Source organism: Theobroma cacao, chromosome 5 (assembly GCF_000208745.1).
Source record: "Theobroma cacao cultivar B97-61/B2 chromosome 5, Criollo_cocoa_genome_V2, whole genome shotgun sequence".
In the NCBI taxonomy this organism is placed as follows: domain Eukaryota; kingdom Viridiplantae; phylum Streptophyta; class Magnoliopsida; order Malvales; family Malvaceae; genus Theobroma; species Theobroma cacao.
In genome coordinates this window covers 88,951-101,027 of record NC_030854.1, presented here as the reverse complement: position 1 = coordinate 101,027, position 12,077 = coordinate 88,951, and the positions used below count along the sequence as shown (strand labels likewise).

The window sequence follows — 12,077 nt, the reverse complement described above, 5'->3', positions numbered from 1 at the left end:
CCCAAAGCTCCCTTGGGAGCACCTACACGATGCGTCAATGCTCTATCAAGAAGCCCCAAGCCAGATTCCTGTGATCAAAGGGCCCATCTTTAGCAACTCTGCACGTTAAGGTCTGGAAGAATATTCGTTCTTCTCTTTGGGTCGATAGAAAAATAACGGAAGAGGCCATTGGTAGAGCGAGCTCAGTCATTACTTTGCAAAAAAAGCTCACTGTCTGAGAAATGATAGACTTTTAACTTTGGCAAGCCACAACAAGTTCTCCTTGAACCAACATATTTAATAGTATAAGATAAACATAAGTAAACTGCATAATAGATTATATAGCAATATTTCACAATGACAACTAGAAACATGGTTGGAAGAAATCCCATGTTTAACTACAGGGGCCGAAATAACAACTCTTTGATCTTCACCAAGAGTTCTATCTCGGCACCTTCTCTCTACTGATTTATTAGGATTTCTGACTTTACCTTTCTGTTTTGCTAAAGTTGTTGAGCACCTCCCTCTTACTGCACTTCTAGTTCCTATCTTCCTGGACAGCTCAGATGTTGAAAGTTGAGCATTACTTTTAGGCATGATGAAGGATTTGGCTGAAAGATTCTCAGCCTGCTAATTCTCTGGATTCTCTCCAGACTGGTTTACGATGGCTCTGGTTATGAAAGCTGAACAATGTCAACTTCCTGCCTTATTAATTTTGTTTCTTGACTCCCTATTAAAGCACTTCTAGTTGCTATCTTCATGGGATGCTCGGTGGAAGGCTCTGATGTTGAAAACTGAGGAATACTTGTCAGTATGATGAAGGATTTGGCAGAGAGTTTCTTATAGCGTGCTTGTTTCCTTCATTTTCTCCATGCTGGCTTTCCTTTGGCCACTGGTGATGAAAGTTAAACAGCTTTTATATGCTTTACAGAAGATTTTGATGAAAGTCCCTCCTGCTTTTGTGTAAGATACTTCAACCTAGTCATGCTCCTGGTGGTAACACCTGTAGGTCGGGTAAGGATGCTTACACCCATCTTAGACTGAACATCATTCTGAGATTCCACTGTTATGGTACTCCTTGTATCTGAGATGTTGTTATCATCCATATGATTCCTATTAACCTTCACCTTCTTATGACAATTCGAATTTTCACCATCAGCAGAATAGGAACAGGTATTTGAATGTGTGTTTCCCATGTCTGAATCAACGGATGTTCTTGCATCTTGAGAAGCATGAGTACTGAGTTTTCCCAGCACGTGATCAGTAATAGTTCTTTTCAGAAAAGAGTTTTCAGAATCTCCAGCAGAAAACATTAAAAGATCACGTATCCTTGTAGCAGGAAGATTGTCTAAAGAAGCTGGCAAGAAAGAAACTGCATTGCTGCGAGAAGTCATGCTTGCTTGAGTACCTCTACCAGCAGATTCTTCATTAGAATACTGTGAAGCATATTCTTCCCAGTCATATGGAAATCCATAGAGGAAATGACTGCAAAACTGCAAGGATTAACATTGAGAAATTTGAGCTGCAATCTTTGCAAAAAGCGAGTTACAAATGTGCATGGCAAACTTGACAGAGTGCTTGCAACATTATGATTCTGCCAGGAAGGACATCCAAATTTGTACTTGGTACCTTTGAAAAGCTTTGTAGTTGTAGTGGCATTATTCTATTATCAATTTGGCTTAGCTATTCCTAAGTTAAATACACAAGGCAGCAAGGCAATAATATTAGGGAAATGATGATATTGTTGGCAAACAAGCAGGACAGAATGAAGGGCACTAACAAATTACCTCAAGTGGAAAGCCATTTTGATGCGTACGAGAGGTATTGATGAAGCCACTGATTGCAACTGTGATGCCATCCGCAGTCTCAAGAGTGGTGGCATCGTGTCTTTTGGCAATGACTGCAGAGCAGAACACTCTTTGTCCTTGTCTCCTGTTTATCAAAAAACCCAGTATGCATCAAATCAATAAAACAAGCAAAAAGTTATGTCGGACTTTGTCCTCCATGTCCATCCAATTCCACTCAAAAGAACACAAGGAAAGGATAATTAATTGCTCGGAGTCATGCTTTCAGAAAGAAAAATTGAAGAAAAAGGAAAGCAAAATTGAAGCTACCCTCTGCATTCAAATCCTCCAATAGCTAAACCCCTGGGCTGCGCCCTGCCCAGCCACCAATCATGCAACAGCACCTGTAGCCCGAGCACTCACTAATTATAGTTATCATAAATAACAGAGAATCTATTGTTTGTAAGTATTACTATTAGAATGAAGAGAAGGAAGAAAACTTACAAAGTTGAGGGATAGATTAGCGAGAGGAGTAGCGGCGGTGACGGGGTGGTCCGATTTATATGGTTTTGGAGAATATCTTGTCCCTCTTCTCCTCCCCATTCGGATGTTTTGGCGGCAACGCAACCCCTGCGCCTCTGGATTCCAGTTACCTTATGTTTCACTCTGTCCGCGTCTGTCCTGTTGGTGAATCCAGACGCCTGGATAGATTGGAGGGACGACCTGCTGGCGATCAAAGCCAAGCCCAATTGGGCCCCCAACCAAAGCCCAATGGGGCACCACCCTGCCAGGCGCTAGTCAATGGCATGCCGGTTCACGTTTCACCCCCCCAAAACACAATCTCTTTTTTAAGGATGGTAGTGGTACCACTTTCCGAGCTTTAATTCTGTGCCACTCATTGCTGCTGTTGATAATTTTGCTGATAAATTCATGATCAATTTGGCTTCTTAATTCAAGACTAAATTCATGATCTATTCTAATTTAATACTTGTTTGAAGCAATGGTCCAAATAGTCATATCAAGAAAATCAATCATAACACCCAATGATACATATCCAATGTTAATCGTAGCAAGCAAGAACCACAAATCGTAATAAGAATTCCCAAAGAAAGGGTTTCTGCTGATATGCTGTATATAACAAGGAGATCAGGCTTCGAGCAAGCCTAAGACTGAGCCATATATATATATATATAAATTCACAGGCTGAAAGAATGACCCCACACATAGAGCTACTACATTTTGGTGCAAGTACTTGAATAGAAAGAGCCTTTTTCGGCGATCATTAGCTACTAGCTACGACTTTGAAGGCTATAATGAATTAACTAGTGCTATTTGCCATCCGACCTGCTACAAGCAGCTTGAGGCCTGAACAAAACCAGAAGCTGTTCCATCAGCATTACTACAGGCTGCTTCTGCTGGTCTATTTTTGTAGGTGAGCTTCACGTCATCCAGCCTTATATCAGTGCAGGGATTCTTCGAGCTACAATCAAACTTCAGTGCAACTTCTGTTGCTGATGTTCCATGGATGTCTTGGTATGTAACATCACTAATTTTAACTCCCGAAACCTATTGGAGTCAATATGAAAAATAAACAGCGAAAAAAAAAATAAAGTTACAAAGTTATATAAGCCAAGAGAGAATAAATTCAAACTGCATAAATTTCCTGCATATATATATATATACCTGACCAGGGCAATTTTTCTCGTCAGGGCAGTAATGCTGATCAATCACAATAGGATTTTCGATATCAGTCATGACTGCATGCTCAAAAAGTATGTTTCTAGCATAACCAGTGCTAGGTCTCCCCCAAGACTTAATTCTCACCCCATTTTGAGTACCGGTAAACGTAACAGATTTAACTGTCACATTCTGCACACCAGGCTCTTCAAATTCCTTGCCAAGACTCCCAATGCTGCTCCAAAGTCCAACCACCCAAATTCCCATGTTAAAAAAGCCATTCCATAATCATAACTACTACTAGTTTATTTGCAGATATATATGTGTAAATAAGAGAGGTGATCATCTTTTACCTGATCCCATGGCCAGGTCCGCATGCAACGTTCTCAATCCACAGATTGCTGGTGCCAGGGCCAACTGAGATACAATCATCGCCCGTTCCAATTCTGGAGTTGAGGATGGTGACACTGCTCGAAGATTGCACATGAATGCCATCAGTGTTTGGGCTGTTTCCAGAGGCAGACAATCTTACACCTTCCACTTTTACGTTATTGCAACCATTGATGACGATATGGAACATTTGGCTGTTTAGCGATGTTAATCCATTTATTACAATGTTCCACGAATTGCTGAATCCCAAAGACTGCAAAGCCAAAGTATTCATACTTCTAAGCATCAAAATATGCCAACGGTATCAAATTTAAGGAGAAAGAGAAAAGAACAAGGTCATGACCAAAACGAGCTAGATAAGGTTAACGTTGGTTACTGATATAATGTGCAATTCATTACTAAACTCACCGTTGCGCCGCTGGGACATCCCCTGCCTGACCTCTTGCAAGTCCACAAGCCAGCGCCTTGACCGTCAAGTATCCCACCATAAATGGAAACCCCGTTTACATGCTCAAAGATAAGCCAATTTCCGGTGTTTCCAATAATGTTATAATTCGATGGAGCCACAAGCGTGCCATCAATACGAAACAAAATAGCACTGTTCTTGCACTGGCCACGGAACACCACATTGCGCAGCAAAAACCTCCCTGGGGGGACATAAATAGTTGCGGGGTTTATGGAGCCACAAGCCGAAGTCCATGCAGCAACAAAGGCTTGGGTTGAGTCAAAATTGCCATCTGGTTTGGCTCCATAATTAAGCACGCTGTAAGTAGGAGCCAATGGAGCTGCGCCAGATGAAGTGAAGAAGAGGAGCACAAGTCCTGCAAGAAAAAGAATAGAATTGATCGTCCGTTCCATCTTTTATTTTTATTTTTATTTTTTTTCCTTTAGATTAGAAAAAGTAGCGGTTGTGAGTATTGAGTACTGAATGCGAGAGGAGAGAGTAGAAGGCTGAGGAGTGGTGGTGTGAGGAGATGAAACTGCTGAAAGGGGTATTTATAAGAGATCGGGTCTTGGAAGGGAATTGGCAGTTTGGTTTAACTACATGCGTCAGCATTCAGCAAACCTGGTAGCGCCGAACATTGAGATCAGATACGAACTTTTTTGACCTGTTTACCAATTACAATATGGTCTTTGGATATAGCCATGCAGCCACCATTTGTTTGATTAGTATAATACTAAGTATGTTGAAAAGGATGGCGCTTCCTCATTGTCAAATTCACATGTAAACGCATTAACTTTTTTTGTATCATATAGTGGCATTCAGGCTAGCTATCGGGTTGTCATCTTCTTGAAAAGCTTTGCTCATAGTTTTCCAATTTTATGGAAAAGAAAGGTGATAATGTGTAAGTAATCCTCCCTCGCTCGAAAATTAGTTAGAATCGATCCATGCTTACACGATTAGTTTAAGTTTAATGGAGCAAGACATGCGCTCGCTTATCGTAATTTCAGACGATAACTGGTGCATGGAAAGTTCCTACAAACGTGAACTATAGCCTTGCAGAAGAAAATGGAAGAAAGCAGGTCTTTATTATATTGTTAAGTCTATCATTTTGTCTGTACTTAATTTAAGAGGTTATCAAAGAAAAGCATAAGAAAAAAGGGGGTTGAAGAGAACACAAGGAAAAAAACATGAAACAAAAAAAAGATGCAGAAACAAAGGCATGAGAGGGCATGATTGCTGACATGTGCAGCAGCAGAGGGGTATGGCAGTAAATGTGTAGGTGTGAGGTATATGGTTGCTTGAGATAGGAGATCTCCGCTTTGCAGGGTTATGGTTTATTAGTTAAATAATATTCTGATCATAGAGTAATGAGTTAAGAAAACAAAGGAAAGTCTTTAGAGTTAACGTGACCAGCAAAAGCATATGCGACAGAGCCGTCACCAGAAGCAGAGAATGAGGCCCCCTACCATATTTCTTGTTTCCTGGTGCTATGCTATGTATTGTTGCGTTGTGCCCAACGCTTTGCTTTAAGCTTAAGCAGGAGAACAACGCTAGCTTTCCTGCTTCACTGCCTGCTTCCTTCTCCATTTGTTTGTCACGAACTTCCTCATATTCATCAAATATCAATTTCTTAATTAGATTTCCCATCTTCATCATTTGATATTTTTCTTATAGCGTTTGACAAAACTTGCCTCCTTTTCTGTCAGTGTCTGTGTATAGGCATCAAATATATTATTTTAGTCATCTCTTTTATCCGATTCAACTTCAAGAGGGCTGACCGGTCGAGGAATTATTAATTAATACCAACAATCAAACTTGTACTACGCAAATAAATACATATAAATATACATACGTGCATACATATTCAGTTGCAAAACTTTCCATCTCTCCTTATACATGCACACATATAGATATACATAGGCATCATGCATATATATATACTTAATTAATAAGGAGCGTGGGCTTAAAGAATAATAAGTAGTATTTGAAAATCCTCCTAGGCTGCTTCTATATATATTATGGGCATTGGGTAGGATCACATGTTCATTTATTACATAAATGTACAAAAATTGATATCCTGAGTTGAAGTACTGCTCACCTTATACATAAATACAGACAACAATGAAGCAATATTAATTGTAAATAGTAAATATTGGTGCATTCAGAAATGCAGGCAGGCCGCCTCATTTCAAGGTTTCCATGTTTTTAGAGCTGGAAGCATGTGTCATGTGTACAAGTTAATCTACAGTACTGCTACAATAAAAGAGTTCGATAAGAAGTGTCCATATATAAACATTTGTTGAAATTAGTTATATTTTAACAGTGGCAGGTCCTTCAGGTAAAATTTAACATTGCAGAGACTCGGAATGTCCCATGTTCCTTAGCATTGGTTGGTTTGGTTTCCAGGCCATGTTCCCAAGATTTCTTTTATCACATGGTTGGCAATTCTGGATAGATTGAGTATATGTCCGGGCTAATTAAGATCATGTGGTTCCCTTTTTCTTGTTGTCTATGCAATACTGAGAAGTAGCGTAGAGATTTTTTTTTTTTATAATTAGGGGAAGAGGGATTCGAACTTTACTCTGTTATCATGCACAAACCAATGAGTCAAATGCTCGAATGCGATAAGGAGAATAGAGATTACTTGTTGTTTACAAGCAGCCATTAAAAGAATGTTTGCAGCAGACTGTTGCAAATATCCTTCGTTCGAAGGGTTCCTGGAGATTGGCCTGCAGAATTTTTATGGGCAACAACATATTTTGAAAGGAAAGTCTTTGCTAATGCTGGCTGGACAGGCTATCCCTATTAATATATCTGGAGGGAGAGGAATGCTAGTAAACATATTAATATACAGCAATCCCCGGAAATGCTGTTTCATCAATGGGTTAATGACATTCGATTAAACTTTGAACCAATCAACATCTAGAATTTGGCTAAATTAATACTATAAAATATTGATTATTTCACTACAAAGAAAGCCCAGATAGGCTTTTTCTTTAGGTACAGTAATACAGTGTACTATGCAGATTGCAGGGCCAGGCTCCAATCTAACCCAATGGGCCACTAACGCCACAGGCACAGGCAATCAAATTGAAAGAGCAATGACCTTCATTCACCTACTTCACTAGTTACTACTAGTAGTCTTCTTCCTCTAATACAATGCAAAAATAATTGCATTACTCTTAGCTGGCTTAATTTCAGTCCAAGAACTACAAACAACTCGTGGGCTGAACAAGACCAGAAACAGTTCCACCAGCGTGGCTGCATGAAGCTTGAGCTGCCTCATTCTTGTATGTAAGTTTCACCTCTTGCAATCTTATTCCAGTGCAAGGATGTTTTGAACTGCAATCGAATTTCACTGCAACTTCTGTTGCCGATGTTCCATGTATGTCCTGGTATGTTACATCACTAACTTTAACACCAGAAACCTGTACAAACAACACACATCATATATCCTAATTAGCCACCATTACTGCAATTGGAAATGATAATCACTGATCAGTAGCAAACTTGAAATTAAAGTGAATTCTCAACAAACAACGTTCACGAACCTGATCAGGACAATTTTTGTTGCCAGGGCAGTAATTTTGATCGATGACAATGGGATTCTGGACATTTTTCATAACAACATGCTGGAAAACAATATTGCTGGCAAAACCATTGCTCGGTCTGGCCCAAGATTTTATCCTCACCCCATTCTGGGTGCCGATGAATGTGGCTGTTTTAACTGTCACATTCTGCACTCCAGCCTCAATTTGGTCCTTCCCCAAACTTCCGATGCTGCACAATTTCAGAATACATAACACTGTCTTTATTAAATCTAATTACGACTTATATGAATAGATATCTATATATATATTTGATGGTGTTTACTTTTACCTGATGCCATGACCGGGGCCACATGCGATGTTTTCCATCCAGAGATTAGTGGCACCAGGGCCAATTGAGATGCAATCATCGCCTGTTTGAATCCTGGAGTTGAGGATCGTGACGCTGCTGGATAGTTGTACATGAATTCCGTCGGTGTTGGGGCTGTTACCAGGAGCAGAGACCTTCACTCCTTGCATTTTGACATTGTGGCAGCCATTGATGACTATGTGGAACATCTGGCTGTTTAGTGATGTTAATCCCATGATGACGATGTTCTTTGAATTGCTAATGCTCAGTGACTGCATTGACAAGTAATTATACAAGTAATTAATTGAGCTTTGAATTGTTTCTCAATTTATACTTCATATATAAATAACCAAAAGAAAACTAATGTCCAGAAATGAAAGCTATATATATCAAAGCAAGCCTGTGCACATGGTTGACCTACGTATGAACTCTTGTCTTGGATCTTAGCTTATCGTGGCATTAGAGATTGATCACATTCGCAGAGGAAAGGCTGCCAGTAGTTTTAAATTGGCAAAAAAAAAAAAAAAACTCTCTTCTGAAAATTAACCGCTGACTAGGAGGATTAATTGCATGCATATATATTTGGCGGGGTTCTTTAATTAACAAAGCTATAAATTAGACAATTACTCGTCAACGTCCCACTATCCTAGAACAATAAGTGCCCCAACCAAATGAATCTAAAGGAATTGACTATCCAATTCCACTATCAAGTATTCCAGTCTGGCCTGGGTATACCTGAAAAACGTAGGAAAGCTTCAACTTTAATGAACCAAACTGAAAGTCTGGAGAAGTAACGTACGCCTGTACTTCATCTAAAGCCCTTTTCCCTCCCACTCTGAAGCCTGAAGCAACTAAAACTAGTACTCCTAGTTTGACATTGGACAAGACTCATTGTAAAAGGATACGTATGGGCAATTGATTTAGTCATTCAACTTACCGTAGCACCGGAGGGGCAACTCTTGCCTGAATTCTTGCAAGCCCACAAGCCAGTACCCTTCCCATCAAGTTTTCCACCATAAATGGAAACTCCATCAACATTCTCAAAGGAAAGCCAGCTATCGACATTTCCAATAACCCGATAATCCATCGGAGCCACGAGGGTTCCATCGATTCGTATTGAAATAGCAGCGTTGTTGCATTGGCCACGAAAGTCCACATTGCGTAGCAAAAACCTCCCTTTTGGTACGTAGATGCTTGCAGGTACAGTCGAGGCACAAGCTTGAGTCCATGCAGCAAGAAAGGCTTTGGTCGAGTCAGTTGTGCCATCGGCTTTGGCTCCATAACTGATCACATTAAGTTTCATGGCGGCTGCTACTGATGAGTTAAAGAAGAGAAAGAGAAGTGCGAGGAAAAGAAGGGGAGGATGAGTCATCGTGTTTGCCATAGGAGTATATTTACGTAGCCGACAGAAAATGTGAATGGCAGACACAAAGAGATCTAGGGAGAGATAGAGAAACTGATCAAGTACTTATGATGATGGGAGATGAAACGGTTTGAGGGGGTATTTATAGAGTATAAGATTTGAATGAATATATGTTGTGTTCAGAGGTATGGATTGGCAGAAATCAGAAGCAAGCTGCGCCGGATTTCAAGAATAATTAGTATTATGAAAAGCCATTCTGCTGTTGCTTAGAAAAAGATATACTAGGATAATGATCCTGGCCAGCCGCCAGGATGCCAGGGGCTTAGCATTGCATTTTCTCGCATGCACGACTTTTAATCGATCCTCAAGCAATCACAGTAATATTGACGGAATGGTACTCGTCAATTTTCACATTTATGCCTATGGCTGGCTCTTTGCAACACATTCGATGCAATTAATGGAAATTGCAAGCATATTTCTGTCTCAACTCTCAACATGTGTGCAACAGAAACAGTCCAAAACATGGTGATGAAGGCCAGGCAGAACAAAAATTTTAAAGTTTAAACTTTTCTAGTAATTAAAGTCGTTAAAAGAATAAAATAAATGACATTTTGACATGAATTGAAGAAACAGAGAAAAGGAGGTACAGCACATGAGCAACCGAAAAGGTCAAAATAAAAAAATGGATTAAAATTCTACCAAAAAGTAGATAAAAGGACAGATGCATGTACATGTACATGTACATGGTTGCTTGCAATGAGAAATTTTCCAAGGTTAAATTAACACCGTTTAATTTAATAGCAGTCATAAATTAATTAAGAGAGAAGCGAAGAGGCAGCGGCGGCTAACGTGACACAGCAAAAATCCCCAACTATGTCTGTTATATGTGCGCTTCACTTGCTTTGATTGATCACCAGATGATCAAATCCTCCTTCATTAACCCTCTCAACATCACCATCTCCTTCCTAGCTAGCTAGCCATACCCCTAATAGATTTTCTCCTTTTATATTTATATAGGTACAGTACTCTTCTATACGTTAAGCTAATTGATTTTGATGTCGAAAAAAGAGTGTTTATTTTTTCCAAAGAACTAAAGTTTTAATCTGACTGAGAGATCAATAAGTACACTTATTTTTAATAAACAAATTAAGTTGATTTTATCTTTTAGATAATGAATAAATACATATACTAACATTAGTTGTAGGATCAGGTGCCAAAGGGCTTATCCATATATATAAAAGTGTTTGATCAGTATCACATGCCCCCCCCCCCCGAGCAATAAGCTGATCTATTGTTTTGTGGCTGACTCAGACAAGCAATATTGGGTACCGAATAATCCTGTGCATTCCATATCCTACCTTGGGTTGTGTTGGCAGTTCCCTATTGCTAAATTGAATATCAATGAGAACATACCAAACTGAAATGAATTTGGAACATGCGTGGTCTGAATTAATTGCAGTTGCATATATATGGTTTTCTTAAAATTGGAACATGCATGGTCGGTCTGGATTGCAGTTGCATTGTTTTGCAACGTGGGACGTGACAGGTGGAGTAGATGACGGAGATGAAATCGGCATTTCTCACTGTGCCCAATTGCCACTTTCTTTGGTGTATATATATATATGGTATAAATAACAAAGGAATTGTGTTGGTCAGTCTTGATTTACTCAAGAATAACATGTTCTAATGAAGGATAATTAATTAATGGACATAAATTTCAGTTTATCAAGGCATATATTGTGTGAACGAATAAAAAACTAAATTAGCTAGATGAGCTAGGCACAAACCATCTGGTTCATGCATTTTTTTTATTAACGTACTAATTAAGGTTGATCAATAAGGAAAGATTAGTATAATAGAATTTAATATTATCATCAAATTAGGTCAAAGTAGATCATGTGGTAGTTTTCATGTTCATAAGAAGAATCATGAGGAAACTAAGTGAAGTCGAGAAAAAATTGATATATGATTATGTGACAAATTAATTAAATTGTGTTTCCTCACTTCTTGTCACGAACCTGGATTAATCAAAATGTTCTCTAAGAAATTAATTTAGTGGATCCTCCCTTCCCATGTGCATGCAAATCATTATTGATAGTAATGTCATATTAAAATTTTATTTTATATAATATGATATTACTTATAGTATGTTTATCTTATGCAAGCATACTGCTCCTCCAAGGATCATGCATGTTAGGCCGTGAGCAGCGGCATTAATGATTAGGTTAACTAATTCTTTTGATTACTATTAAGATTGACAACAAAAAAAAAAATTGGAGAATATTGAAAATCGATTCAAACAGTAAAGTTCGATCTAGTTTAATTTTTTTTTGTTTCATCTTATTTGAATACTAATTATATATATTCAGTTTATTTTCGATCCATAAATTGAAAAATCAAAATTATCATAATCAAGTCAAAATATATTTTATTTTTTATAAAATAAAAAAGCAAAGAGTTTTTTTTTTTATAATTAGGGGAAAATGATTCGAATCTTACTTTTTAAATAAGGGATCATGCACCAACTAATGAGTTAAGGTCG

The 12,077-nt window shown here is 38.6% G+C and overlaps 3 protein-coding genes across 3 annotated transcripts; all 3 read right to left on the bottom strand.

Annotated features, from left to right (window-relative positions):
- On the bottom strand, window positions 212-2,581 carry LOC18597411 (protein EMBRYO DEFECTIVE 1674). Its single transcript, XM_007026444.2, has 4 exons — window positions 2,268-2,581; window positions 2,094-2,167; window positions 1,767-1,911; window positions 212-1,472 (listed from the first exon to the last, which is right to left on the bottom strand). The coding sequence occupies exons 1-4, from the start codon at window positions 2,364-2,366 to the stop codon at window positions 885-887; spliced, it is 906 nt and encodes a 301-aa protein (XP_007026506.2). The 5' UTR covers window positions 2,367-2,581; the 3' UTR covers window positions 212-884.
- On the bottom strand, window positions 3,111-4,688 carry LOC18597410 (polygalacturonase). The gene is made up of 4 exons (XM_018121276.1): window positions 4,239-4,688; window positions 3,794-4,083; window positions 3,447-3,675; window positions 3,111-3,329 (listed from the first exon to the last, which is right to left on the bottom strand). Exons 1-4 carry the CDS (start codon window positions 4,686-4,688, stop codon window positions 3,111-3,113), a joined length of 1,188 nt encoding a protein of 395 aa, XP_017976765.1.
- Window positions 7,117-9,654, bottom strand: LOC18597409 (polygalacturonase). Its single transcript, XM_007026442.2, has 4 exons — window positions 9,110-9,654; window positions 8,155-8,444; window positions 7,827-8,055; window positions 7,117-7,703 (listed from the first exon to the last, which is right to left on the bottom strand). Exons 1-4 carry the CDS (start codon window positions 9,554-9,556, stop codon window positions 7,485-7,487), a joined length of 1,185 nt encoding a protein of 394 aa, XP_007026504.2. The 5' UTR covers window positions 9,557-9,654; the 3' UTR covers window positions 7,117-7,484.

Excerpts from the sequence above, each read along its gene's own strand:
- LOC18597410 (XM_018121276.1), bottom strand. The coding sequence starts at position 4,688 with ATGGAACGGACGATCAATTCTATTCTTTTTCTTGCAGGACTTGTGCTC. Across the intron at positions 4,084-4,238 it reads GATGTCCCAGCGGCGCAACG|TCTTTGGGATTCAGCAATTC; the intron begins GTGAGTTTAGTA and ends TTGGCTTTGCAG. Across the intron at positions 3,330-3,446 it reads AGAAAAATTGCCCTGGTCAG|GTTTCGGGAGTTAAAATTAG; the intron begins GTATATATATAT and ends TGACTCCAATAG.
- LOC18597411 (XM_007026444.2), bottom strand. The coding sequence starts at position 2,366 with ATGGGGAGGAGAAGAGGGACAAGATATTCTCCAAAACCATATAAATCG. Across the intron at positions 2,168-2,267 it reads CTAATCTATCCCTCAACTTT|GTGCTGTTGCATGATTGGTG; the intron begins GTAAGTTTTCTT and ends CTCGGGCTACAG. Across the intron at positions 1,912-2,093 it reads GGAGGATTTGAATGCAGAGG|GAGACAAGGACAAAGAGTGT; the intron begins GTAGCTTCAATT and ends TTTGATAAACAG.
- LOC18597409 (XM_007026442.2), bottom strand. The coding sequence starts at position 9,556 with ATGGCAAACACGATGACTCATCCTCCCCTTCTTTTCCTCGCACTTCTC. Across the intron at positions 8,445-9,109 it reads GTTGCCCCTCCGGTGCTACG|TCACTGAGCATTAGCAATTC; the intron begins GTAAGTTGAATG and ends TTGTCAATGCAG. Across the intron at positions 7,704-7,826 it reads ACAAAAATTGTCCTGATCAG|GTTTCTGGTGTTAAAGTTAG; the intron begins GTTCGTGAACGT and ends TTGTTTGTACAG.